The 13,261-nt window shown below is 42.3% G+C and overlaps 1 protein-coding gene across 12 annotated transcripts in view; it reads right to left on the bottom strand.

The window, feature by feature from the left end:
• Nucleotides 1–13,261, bottom strand: part of SGCD (sarcoglycan delta) — a 326,461-nt gene that overhangs the window by 110,544 nt on the left and 202,656 nt on the right. For 9 of the 12 annotated variants that reach the window (XM_062607492.1, XM_062607489.1, XM_062607488.1 and 6 more), the window contains one exon: nt 12,873–13,058. In XM_062607492.1, coding sequence (XP_062463476.1) covers nt 12,873–13,058 — 186 coding nt within the window. The remainder of the gene's footprint in view (nt 1–12,872; nt 13,059–13,261) is intronic. The other 3 variants (XM_062607496.1, XM_062607497.1, XM_062607498.1) reach the window with 1 other exon arrangement.

The following is a 13,261-nucleotide window of genomic DNA, read 5'->3' as shown; positions in this document are numbered from 1 at the left end:
TTACACTGCAAATACCGATGTGTATTACCTCCCTCCCCCTTCCATAAGTTAAAAGTAACCATGGCACCACATTCCTTTAGCACAAGGCATGGACCACCCTGGCACTTCAGCTGCAGAAATCTGGGTACAGCTGGGCTTGAAGGTGTCAGCACAGGAAAAATACTATATTGAAAAGAGAGGTTTGTTCCTTTGATTATAACAAGATGATGTTGAATGCCTGACTTAGCATGGATGTGAATGATTTCCAATGGAACTAAGGTCAAGAAAGATGGGAACTTATTAAAAATAACTACATCAGACTGCCTGTTACTTTTACTAGTGAACATGGATGGACAGTGAGGAAAGGAATGTGCATGCTCTGAGACAACAAATCTTTAAAAACTCTAATTTACTCCTTAAAGCTCACTGGAAATGGGACCCCTTACCCATAGGATAAAAAAAGGAGGCACAGAAAAAGTGATTGAGCAACAGGCCACAGTAACAAAGACCACACCATATCCACTGAGGTCATCTGTCCCTCATCCCCACAGCAGACACAACTGGCTACTGCTTCATGACTGCAGCCTGAAAGTACAAGCAACTGCTCTGCTTCCAATCTTTATTGTTATAAAGCATTTCCATGGGGGGCTGGCAGCTTTGGTAACCGATTAGTGTATATTACTGAGACAATTCACAGGGCTCCTATAAGCCAGAAGGAATCACGCTGGGAGATCTGCTTTCTGCTCTAAATATAGCAGCACAAGAAATGAAATCCAAGCGCCAGATTTCAGTGGGATTTCCCAGGGTGAAATGCACTGCACACATGGCTCATTAGAGACCTTTAAAACAAAAACAAGAACTACAGATTGCACCAGTGTATTCCCTTCCCAGTGCTGCTACTGAAAACATTTTGGATGAATGGTGGTCATTTCCCCACCATGAATCACATCATCTCTCTACACTCATTTCCAGTAAGCATTTCAGTCAGCTCATCCAATGTTAACACCAGTGATAACTGTGACTAAGCAGTTAATGTAGTCATTTAACTTCACATTTCTTATTGAAAGGATTAATTTTAAAAACAGGAAAACATGCAATGAAGAAAAGTAAGGTAAGAAATGAGTACAACAGATTAGTTTACTCTCATTTACCAGGGTTCACGTATAATTGTCCACCATTTCCAGGCTCCTGTGCCATGTTTCCAAAGCTGTGAGCCTCCTTCTGTAAGAAGGAGCACAGATTTGTAGTTGTTTCCAGAGATTTCTGTCCACAGAGCTCTCTTGGACATTGTCTCTGTTTTGTACTGCACAAATTCTCACAGCATCTATGTATTTGTTTTAAACTGACAAACTTCATAGGTGAATGAAATCCATTTAACATGTGACCCTATAGATTGCTACCAACCCAAAGCAAGTCTCTTTTATTCTCTATGGGGGCAGATGACACCGCCACCACCAAAAGTAAAATAAATCAACAAATCCAGGACACACTTTTCTTTTCAATTGCACAGATATTGCCTACATTACAAGTCTTAACAATCTTTTCCTTTGCAGCCTGTCCTCTGGAGCTGTATGCTGCCAACCTATTCTTCTCTTATTGATACCTGTGTAAACTCAGAGATGCCATGCACCTACACCCCCGTAAGAGGAGAACCAAGTCATGCATCAAGTGACTGGCTACTCTGGGTTTATTTAGCATACTCTACAGGCAAAACGGAATTAACTACCTTCCCAGCCCCAGCCTCCATCCCCACTTCACAGGGCTCCCATCAGCACAAGCACAACAGGGTCTTTACTGACCTTAGTCTCTCCATACAGAGAAATATTTATTTTAGCCTTGAATATGTAAAAACTCCTCATTCTCAGCTTAAAGACGAAAGGACTGACAAGGCGAACTGCTCTGCAGAAAAGCTTCCTTAGAAGAAAGGTGTAATGGCAGCAAAGGTAGCTCCACTGGGAAGAATAAAGGAATTAAACACATCTGCCTTCTAACATACAGGGTTTTTCTTGGGCAACGTACAAGACTGAATCCTTTATAGTATTAACAAAAACAAGTATCTTTGGTCAATGAATCTTGACATGCAACTTCAAATAAAGATGAAATTTGCCCTATAACCTATACCTGCTGGTCAACTGGAGTGTTCTCCCTTCTAGACAACGCAGTTTTCTGTGAAACCACAGCAGCAGTGCTGGGATTCACTCAATCTTTATACAACCCAGCCATCAGCTGCTCAGGCTGAAGTTCCTCACCTTCACAAGGCTCAAGGCTTTGCTGCAAACCTTCTATCAGTCTCTACTGATGCTGTCTCTCTGTAAGTAACTGCTGAATTCAGAAGTGGTTGGTGTGTACAAATATGCAATTAGCAGCAACTGCCTTTCTAGCATGCAAGGGAAATAAAGACTGTAAAAGGCATTTAATTTCCTGGTTTCCTAGAACCAAATTCTTTAATGTCTTGTATTGAAAGATTAAATATTTGTTGTCAGAAATAATACCACCTTCCTAAATAACCTGAATCAAAATCAGCACCTACACACGTCTATATGACTTGCACCTACACGAAATAAAAGTATTTCAGGGCTCTGCCTGGAGAAATAAAGCACTTTTTCATTTTTCTAAAATGAAAAGTTCCAGTTTGCCAAGCATATTTGCTTGCTAAGAAACAACAGAGGCAGGTTACACATGTTTTTATGTATTCAACTGTAGCTGCAACTCCAAAAAACATGACAAATCTACTGCTGACAAACAATGACATTTCCATTTCCAATATTTCACTGGTAGCCCTCCAAGAGGTCACTCTGAAAGATTTTAGTCCATCTAGACATTTTATGTGTTTCAGCACACATTACAGAGAACCTTCAGGATAATAAAAAGCAGAAATCACATGCACATTCCTGCTGACTTGTGTGAAACAAGGCATTAGCAAACAATGCAAGAACACAAGAAAGCAGAATGCTCTCGTGTTTTTCAACCTTGCTATCTTCAGTGGAGAGAATAAACAGTAGAAAATGGCCATATCTGTTGCTACAACATGCACACTTGAATTTCTGTCATGCCTGTTTTCAGATCCGTAACACGAGGAGGGATTTTAATAGAGCCGAAGGGTGCAATCAGCGCGACTGTGCTGCCAGAATGGGCACAGAAACGCTGATAGTTGTAATTAGGAAGAATGTGTAACTGAAGTGCCATATGCTTGAGCCTGAGGTGGTGGCTTTAACATGAGGTGCTGTGCTCCTCCCTAGACCCAGAACCGCAGGCTCCCATCAGACCCATCCAGCCATAGCTCACCTCTCTGTGCCTGATGCACCACAGCACCTTGGTGACCAGAGCGGGACTGATTCCCAACACCCATGCCCCAGATGGGTGGTTTATAAAATGCCATGCCTGCTTTAGGGACACACACCAGGATTAACAGAGCAAGGTGCTGGCATGAGAAAGATCCACTTGCAGCAAGAAAGACTAAATTGTGGCCTTGGAGCCCTGTGCAGTTGGGAGTAACATGGAGATGTCTGTTCTCAGCCCCAGAGGCAGTACTGCTGCTCAGCCTCACATACCTCTTTTTTTTTGCTGGAATAACCAAAATACCACTGGAATTCAGCAAGAACTGCACAAAACCAGAAACGTGTGATGGAAATGAAACCATCGGGATTGGAACTAAATGATCTTTAAAGTCCCTTCCAACCCAAACCGCACTATGACCTATGATTCTATGACTTAGGCAAGACATGCACCTACACCTCCTGCACGGACACTGTCAGACAGCCCGGCCAGTTTGAGAGGATGGATTCTGCCCTTGGACTTCTCCTAAACACACCACAAACCAGGCTTCAGAGTAATGAAACTTTAATTTTAGCTCCCTCAGTCACCTTAATTGCATAATGATAAACTAACTTTCAGGGACCCTGTGCGTGGGAGTAAACTTTCCAGGTTTGTTTTTTTTCTCCCTTTTCCTGTGGTGGGGTGGGAAGTCTCTAAAGACTTCAATTAGAAGCAATTACTGGAGATGCAGAGGCTTCTCTGAGGTTAAGCCGCTCTTCATTTTCTCAAGAGAAGCCTTTAATTAAATGCAAATAATCAAAAATTTCATACAGCAGATTGCCATAATTTCACTATTAGTTACTGGATCACATTTAAAAAGGAAAGAGGTGGGTAGCAGTACTAGGCGGACATGAAGCAATGAGAACTCATGAGGGTCAAGGCTGAATTATGTGCGTAAATTTATTCCTCTTCTATTAAGTCTGCTTGCAACCACTTCATTTCAGTGTTAACAGGTTGTCCTTCATGCAAGTGCACTGGAGTGTAGTCCCATAGAAACTTGTGCCTCAATACAAATAATTACCTCTGTCCATCTTACTGTTGACCATGGCAGTGAAGGCAGGATTGGTAATGGGGAAAATGTAATTGAAGTGGAAATGACCAGAACTAAAATGCAAGCTATGATGAATTCAAATGATATATTCAAGCTCATCTCCATAGCAAAGCTCTGGAAGAACAGGCACGTGAAATGGCAGCAAGTATTTTAAATACATCTATCAAGTCAGGTATGGAAGCATACAAGCGGTGAAGTGATAATACAGCATCTGCAGGAGGGGATGGGAAAGACAGACTCCATACAACCACAGGGCTGTAATTCTGTGCTCAGAACCATCAGTCTTTACAGCAGGTTCTGACAGAAGGTAAATAAAGTAAATGCACACAACTGCATAGAGAATATGGCACATTCCCCCTACTGTTTTTGTTTAGTCAAACACAAAAGCTTATCCTAGCTAACAGACAGCAGTGAGCCCTCAAGCTGGGGCTTCACCCAAAGACAGCGAAGGTTTCTGCTGTTCAGTGCTTTGCACAGCCATCCACAGTGTAAGAAAGAGCCAGCTCCATTCCCTTTCCATGGATTATGCTACAGCCCGTATGCAAACAAGCTACAAGATGCAAACAAGCAGGGGTTTGTAACCAAATGCAAAGAAATGTTTTAAGCACCAGCTTTCAGAAAAGCTGATGGCTTTGCACTTGGAGACTGCTTCAAGCGGCACCTAAGCCTTAAGGCAATCACGCAGAAGAGGTGCTTCAGAAGCGTAATATTTTTGTTACAGCAATAAGCTGCTCTGTTCTCAAAGCTGAGAAGGTCATTGCTCTCTGCTACAGAGAGAGTGCAGGAGGCATGTCAGGAAGTTCAGAAGGAAAGGAAAAAGAAGAGCAAGGAACAAGGGACGCAGCAGTGGAAAACTTACTGTACAGCTCAGCTTGGCACGTCATTTCTGTGCGGATTCCCAAATTAAAACATTTCTCCTACTGTACTGTGAGAATAATAGGGAGGGATCAGACTGTGTGCTATTCAGAGGACTAACTGATTATTGACATTTTAGCAGCGAGCTTGTTTTTGTTCTTTTGCACATTTATAATAATACCTTTTACATGTTCGCTAAGAGACAAACCTCTCTCTGGTGCAGAACTGCGAGTCTGAAGACCTTTTGTTGGCACTGAGACGAATCCTAATGCAAAACATCTTATTTCTTCAGATGAAAGAGAAGCTGAGAACAAACCCCTCTGGAGGGAGGTGGCAGAAGGTGGAGTCTGGGATCAAAGTTTATGACTCAGCCCCCCCGTGCTCTCATTCCTGTTTGCAAGGTCCTCTGCTATCATGCGATGAAGCAGCTCCTCCAGGTCTGATAAAGCTTCCCATCACACTACCTGCACCATAGCTGGGATGCGATCACCAGCAGACAGGACCCTCTGTGTTCACAGGCAGAAATGCCTGGAAATGAAGCCTTATGCCAGAGACGAAATGCTAAAATTTATATTGCAAACCATCCAAGTCCTTGCCCCTCTCTTCCCTACTCCATCTATTCTAATCCCTCTGTTCTTTGAGTGACCAAAAAGAGACATGTTGTATTTTTTATGCAGTGATGTATTTTCCTGCTATGGAGATACGCTGAAGACTGGTTACTGAGGCTTGACAGCGTGGCCCATACAGCACATCTGCCAGGTGCTGGTATGCATGTGCTGAACTGAAAATATGAGGAGAGAGGCGTTGCTGAGTTTCTAACAGCTTCCTTCAAATCAGAAGTAGTAATAACCAAGAGATGCTGGGTCCTGCTGTATCTGGGTGTCAGGGCTAAATTCTCTGGTGTCCAGTAGGAAAACAGCATCAATAAAAGCTTTTTCTGGTATGGGGACATTTATAATATCTCTCACTCCTGGTTAGTAGCAAGTACAGAGCTTATGCAGCAGCTTCTTTCACAGTAGGGATACTAATAAATAAGATTGCTTTCTTCTCTGCCTCTGAGAAATACAGAAATCAAGTATGTTTGAGATATTCCTGTCTCTTGGATACATACTTCTGTTGACATGGCTTAAGTACGAACAGTGGCTTAGAAACAATCAAGAACTGAGACCTGGAAGCCTGTCCATCGAGTTGGAAGCATAATCACATAAGCCGCTGTTCTTCATGAAACCCAACCCAAAATCTTTGAGAGAAAAGGGCCATCTGCTGTTGTAACACTCAGTACACCATAGACTGTCTTGTGCAATAGCCAAAGAATAAAACCAAATAATTATCTAAATGACTGAAGGGCAGCACATCCAGCTTGGTTTAGTGGTAGCAGTAGAAGACTTACTATTTCACTATTTCTTTTGCTCCCATGACATATCTTTAGGCATATCCAGTGCTATGGCAGGCCTCTGAAAAAGTCAGTGGCTCAGCAGAGAGTAGAGACAGTAAGGTAAAAATATGGGGTCCTTTCATCACTTTTTGGTAACAAAGAAGATGAAACCCTTATGTGCTTATCCTGGTACAGAAAATGTGATATTAGGATAATAAAAGTGAAATATTATCAGAGACTGAATTTTCAAAGGTGTAGCACGAGAAGAAACTGATGCACTATAACTCAGCAAGTCATCAGTACCAAATGCTTAACACCTGGGAGGAAACAGTAGTGAAGGGGCAAACTTGTAATAACATCATGCAATATCCCATTAAAACTGACTACATTATTCTAAACACCAAAGGAGAGAAGCCAGAAAAGTACCATATGTATCTTTAAAAAAGATAAGTAATCTCAATTGTTTTTTGTACAGAAATAGAAACTCTTCAGGAGTAAAATTCAGACCTCTAAAAAGAGTAAAACAAAAGCATAACACATTTTTTCCTCAATCCAGAAGGAAGAAAAATTGAATTGACTGTAAAAAACTTGCAAATAAAAAGCATTATGGCAAAGGGCTTGATCCACTGATGTCAATACCAAGACTCCTTCTGAATTCCAGGGGGCAACAATTTCACCCATAGAAACTTCTTCACTCAATAGTACAGTCACTCACAGTATTGGTGGTGTTGTCAGACCACTACAATGTTAACATCTTTATATCAGGAGATACAGTCCATGTGAATTAGGAAAGAAGGGAAATACACAAGGCTCTTGGGTCATGCAGGCAGCCTCAAAACAATTACTTGTTTTTGAACAAGAACAACATGAATTAGGATGGAGAGGTGCACAATTTTATATGCGTGTGTATGACAGGAAGAGAGGAACAAAAACCTTTCACTCTTTCCTCACTAAGGATACAGTAATTCTAACTCTAAACAATTTTACCTGACAGATTACAGTTGCACTACAAAGCAGAAGCTGAAAAGCACATTTCTTTCCCATGTTGGCCTTATCATTGCACCTAAAGAGACCCCAGAGAAACCATGAAGAGGGAATATAAACTGCACAGTCAGTTTAGTCTGGGGCAATTTTTAATTAAAAAAAAATAAAGCCAAGTCTATGCCTTTCAATCATTAATAAAAGAATCCTGCCTGTTACAGTAATGAGTTTTCCTAACTCAAATCCATCTTTACAGCTGTGTTATTACCCTACTGTTTTCCTGTAATTGAAATGTGGCAGGTAGTTTACACACAAGAGGGAGTAATTGTATTGGAAATAACTGCTCATAACCAAATTTTTAAAGCTCATTTTTCTTATCAACTTTTAATAAAGAAAGCAAGATAGTAATGATATTTAGTGTTTGTGCCACCTACAGAAGCACTTTGTCTCTCTAAATAGCTAACATTTCATTCAAGGATTCTAAACCATAACCCTTCAGTTATGAATGCAGCCTGCAGCAAAAAGGAAAAATCTGAGCAGCAGCAGTCATTTGTTTCTGTTCAATTAAACCAGTAAAAAATGGCTGAACCTCATGCTAAAAGATGCAAGCCTTCAATAAACCTGACATGGTCCTGGAAGGAGAACACAAGAGTTTGTGTTTGCTGTGGTTATGGAGCACCCCAACCTCAGCCTGATCAGGCCAGAAGGGAAAGCTCCCCCTCTCTTTGCATCCTAATGAAGATGGGATGAGGCAGGTCGTTGTCTGCCTGTTTCTACATCACATTTCCTTGGAAGTGCATGTACAGATAGCACAAAGCTGCACAACGTTTTCCTTACAAAGACTATGCGGGTCCCTTTGCTTTGGGAGATTCTTAGAAGACAGTTCACCAGGCATTTCAAACCTTGCAAACTGATTAGGGGAAAAGTATTATTTTTCCATTTATTAATGTTTAGAGTTTAGTACAAACTGCCAATACACAGGACAACAGGATGCCACATGCAAACAGCTTCTGTCCCCAAAAGCCTACAATCCAAACCATGGAAACAGGCAGCTATGGATAGAAACACCAGGGAAGGGCAAAGGAAAAGCAAAGGGTCCTCAGTGCTTTGACGGGCAGACAAGTAGGTGGGTGTTTGCCATTTAAATGCAGCCACAACAGGACACAATTCTTGTCTCTCCTGTTTAGAGCTCTTCCTGCTGCCTAACAGACCAAAAAAGGGTACTAATGGATAATGCTTTAGACTCCTAACACTCTTTAAAATACCAGGCATTGTATGCTACCCTTGTGGAAAGAGGTCAGTGCACTGCCACTGCCATTATCCGAGTCTTCTGAGCCTTGTACTGTTCAAAAGAAGGACACTGGTTTGCTCTGTTTATGTAAGCACATCTTTTACTGTAATATTCAGAAATTACTAGAACAGGAAGCTTTTAAAAAGTGGTTTAAGCTTACTAGTAATAGCTGAAATAGAGATCCCTAGCACATCATAGACATACAGCAGAGAAAACGTATGTACTTATATGCACACTCACAAGCAATCCTACTGCTAAAGAACTACATCACTGGATGCTAATGCATGTGGACCATAAAAAGGAAGGTTGATAAGAGCATTGGTTGCAGCCTTGTAATTAGATTGGCATATACAAACCCTTGCAGGGCTCTACCTGTCTCAGCTGAGCTGTGTGCAGCTTGAGGTTGGGCATTCCATAGCTTGAGGTTGAGCCCTGTGACAGCAGGATACAGCCCAAGCCCGCACTGGACCTTCAGACTGAGCCACATACACAGCCAACAGGCATCGCTGTTTTCTACCCAAACCCACTATGTGCAAACCACATACTTCTAACCAGGTTTGTTCAAGATCTGAATGAAGTAGAGTTCCCTCTGCCTATATATCATTAGAAAGCTGAGAGCTGGATGGTGGTTTCTACCTCAATTAGGTTAGGCCACCTTCAGGATGCATTTGGGTTTCAACTGAAGTTGGTGGCTTTGGTCCGTATTCATTCTGTGGTTTGGTGCAAAAATCAAAGCAAGGTTAAGAGGTAGCAACCTTCACAGAGCTTCCCACAGTCCCAGAGCAGCATAGCCCTGATGTGAATGAACAGGATAAATGGACCTGGCTATGCAAACCAGCTGTGGGACAGGCAGATGATATTTGAGGCCCCCTCCAGACCTGTTTTCCATACAGTCTGTGCCTGATAAAGGCATTTAAAACAAATTGAGGATCAAAAACTACATCAGAAGTGAACGTGCCAGAGGATACACTAGAGAGTCACCGATTTGCTCCAAGCAAATGTGACACTGCTCTGAAAGCCCCATGTAAAAAGCTACAGCCACACATAAATTTGTTTAAGCCTTAAACATTCAGATAAAAGCAAACCCTAGAATATATTAGTGATGCTTTGCTTACTAAAAGCCACTGTTTGGCAGTTTATGGTTTGATTTTGAAGGATTTGTCTGCTGGTACACGAGGCAGAGGGGAGAGAAAGGGATGTCAGGGCTTGATGTGGAAGTGGAGTGTATGGATACTGCTACAACGTGCTCCACTCCCCATTATCAGCATTTACAACATGCCTGAGTTTTTCTTGAGCAAGTTTGCGGTGCTCATTAAAATACTGTGAGCACTTACTGGCTATAATGAGCACTCGTTAAATTCTGGCAAGTGCCAGGACTGTTGTGTGGAGTTGAACAGACCCAGGGTCTGGGAGGAGAGCTCAGGGGTGGGAAGATACTGGAAATACTACATTTTCCACAAGAACAGAAATACAAACTCTCCCCTCCTTTTTTGCTCTGCAAGCACTGGGGTAACTGAGACCTGTTAAGCAATAGCTATTGCCTACTGACTACTTGAATCATTCTCCTGCCCCAGAAGGACTCTCAGCTCCTCTTATCAGAACAGGAACAAATTAAAGATTTTTTTTCCATATTTGCATCTCCTCATTTGAGAACTTTCCTACATTTGTTATTTAGAGATAAAAGTCTGCCTCTGAAAGTTCACTTAGCAAAGTGGTTTTCCCAGCCTCAGGGAACAGTGCGGGAGGGATTGCAGAGCAGGATCCAAAGAGCCAGTGAGGCTGCAGGAGCAGCAGGAGATGAATGGGTGCATACTGGGACAAGGACCACATTTTACATGCCTCTTTCTTGTATCTATCTCCAATTGGCTGTGTCAGAGACACACACCCTGACTAGCGTGGCCATGCCTATAACCATAAAGCAGTTCCCACTGCAGGATTCAGTGCTACCGTCTGTGGTTTTATCACTAATTGCTGTTCATCACCTACTAACTTCAGAATATACGAATTAACTAAACCCATTACAAAATACACTTTACCCTGGACTAATCCCTAGTGAATCAGAAGGCAAATGACTGTTTAAGGAAACAGAATCAGACAAGAGCTGGAAGATTAGTGCATCCCCCCCAAAAGCCAGTGTATATCCTAGTGGGATGGAGAGAGCTGCTGGAAGTGGGAGGTTTCTATCCGTATCTCTAAGATGCATCGCGGACATATCTCTACCTTTCTGCAGATGGCCTGAAAAATGCAATGCATCAGGAGAAGGCAGTGAGGGAGAAAGGAACAGAGAAGTTCACCTGCCTTCCCAAGCAGCTTGTGGAGAGCTGACTGACCACCACCACCAAATAGCATGAAGCATAGGACCGACATATCAAAGTTATGTTATTCTAAACAAATAAAGTTACATTTCTGAAAGGTGAGAATCTGAAATCCCATTATTTTGTGCTTGGGCACTGCCTGTATAATGAGCATATGACAGTCTTCTATCACATCAGAAATATCTATTTTTCAACTACATTTATCTAAAGACCACAGTTCAGCACAAAATGTATACCAAAATGACACCCATTTCACAAAATTAAATACCTGGTCTGGTTAAGCATTAATTGCTTACCAGTTTGGCTCACTCTTTACCCACTCACAGGAGCTTTTTGTGGATTACTGCTTTATAATTGCTTGCTCCCTAAGTACACAGGCACTGCAATCTTCTGCACACCTTGACAGCATCCTGGTTAGAGAAAATGAACGCTACAGTTCCCCTGACACAGCATTTTGTCTGTTGGATACAGTAAGTCAGAGACTGTTTACTCAACTTCTCATGGCCCATTAATGACATAATGTTGGACACAGCTGTTCAGGACTTCACAAGACCAAAGCACAGAAAGAAATGCCAGGAGACTTCAAACACACTACTCACATCAGTGCCTGGCAGGGAAAGCCCTTGAAAGTGGTCTAGGGGAATTTAGCCTTACAGCTCTCCCACGAAGTAAATCCAGGATTAAAGCCTCAAACTCAGTTTCTCCTGAAGACTCAAATTATCTTAAAATAACTCCATCTGACCAAGGGGGCAGTGACTGCTTTGAAGCAGAGGGGAGCAATCATTTAATTTTCATTCTGCCTGGACAAATTATCTACTGAAAAACCAGGGCCCGCAATATACAAAGGCTCACTAGCTCTGGAAGCGGGGTGAGCCTGGTTTATCATGTTCTGACTTCCAGTGTGTTTGAGCAGGAGGGGTGAAGCTCACACTGTAAAAAGACAATTCAAGGTTAAGGCACCCCTTAAGATCTCAAAAAGAGTTTGAACAGAGTTCAAGTGATGCACAGAGCGCTCTCGGCCTCGAAGGCACAATCTGGCCCAATGCAGTCTACCTCCCAGTACAGCTGCCCAGCATTTTTCTAGGGACTTCTGGAAGGCTGACCCTGGCCAGTGAATCTGTACAGCAAGGCAATGCTGCTGGCAGGACTGATGTGCACCAACCAACCGTGCACAATGAGGACAAAGATATGCTTCTCCTAAGTACCGCACCCAGAAAGTCACCCTGGAAATGTTATTTTTCTTCATGGAGCTTCTGGAACCATGCCGTTATGGAAAAATAAAACATGAATTTTCCTTAAGAAAAAGGCAAATCAAGCTTCCCAACTTCCCAGTCATGGACAAAAGCAGAAAAAAATCTAAACGAAAGGCTTGAACCCATTCCCACATCCTGGTTCAAAATAACCTATTAATCTTAAAACACTATATAACTGAAAAGTAGGGGAGGGTGGTGCATACCATTTACATATATACATGTATTATATACAGCAGGCAGGAGGAACATGATTTGCAACACTGAGCTGATTCTGCAGTTTGGCAATACTGTAGACATCACCAGCAGAAAAAGAGGATCACTGGGTGAATTTGTAGTAACGGCTATCGATGGCAACTAAAACACCCCCTTATCAAAGCTCTATCTGAAGTCATGCTCAGAGGAAAGACCACCACCCTCCCTCATCTTCCCCACACCTTCCAGGGTAACCCCTACTTACAATTGTGAAGTTCATAACCTTCAGAATCCAGATGGTCATAGCAAGGTTCACCAGGATTAAAATCATTAGGAGCAGCACAAAGAAATAGAGGCACCTCTTCCTCCAGCCATAAATCCCCACTTTGTATACCTGGGGTCCTTCTGAGGTCTGCATGGTGCTCCGGTGTGCGTACTGTTCCTGAGGCATCTGAAACGACCACAAAGAAATAACCACGTGTATTAAATGGCAAGAGAAGGACAATGATAACAACTGTTTGTGTCTGTGCCTCTTAGAGGGTTTTGTTCTTTCTTTTTCAGAGTTGACCAGCTGGGCAGCATCTTCTTCCATATCTTGGTTCTGCATTATTTTTCTTTCTGCTTACTGTATGCAGTAACATACCAAAAGAGAAT

This window comes from Pezoporus occidentalis, unplaced genomic scaffold, assembly GCF_034315485.1.
Source record: "Pezoporus occidentalis ecotype Australia unplaced genomic scaffold, CSIRO_AGI_Poc_V1 ctg124, whole genome shotgun sequence".
NCBI lineage: Eukaryota > Metazoa > Chordata > Aves > Psittaciformes > Psittacidae > Pezoporus > Pezoporus occidentalis.
Note: the sequence above shows the minus strand (reverse complement) of the source record. Positions and strands in the feature narration are given on the sequence as shown.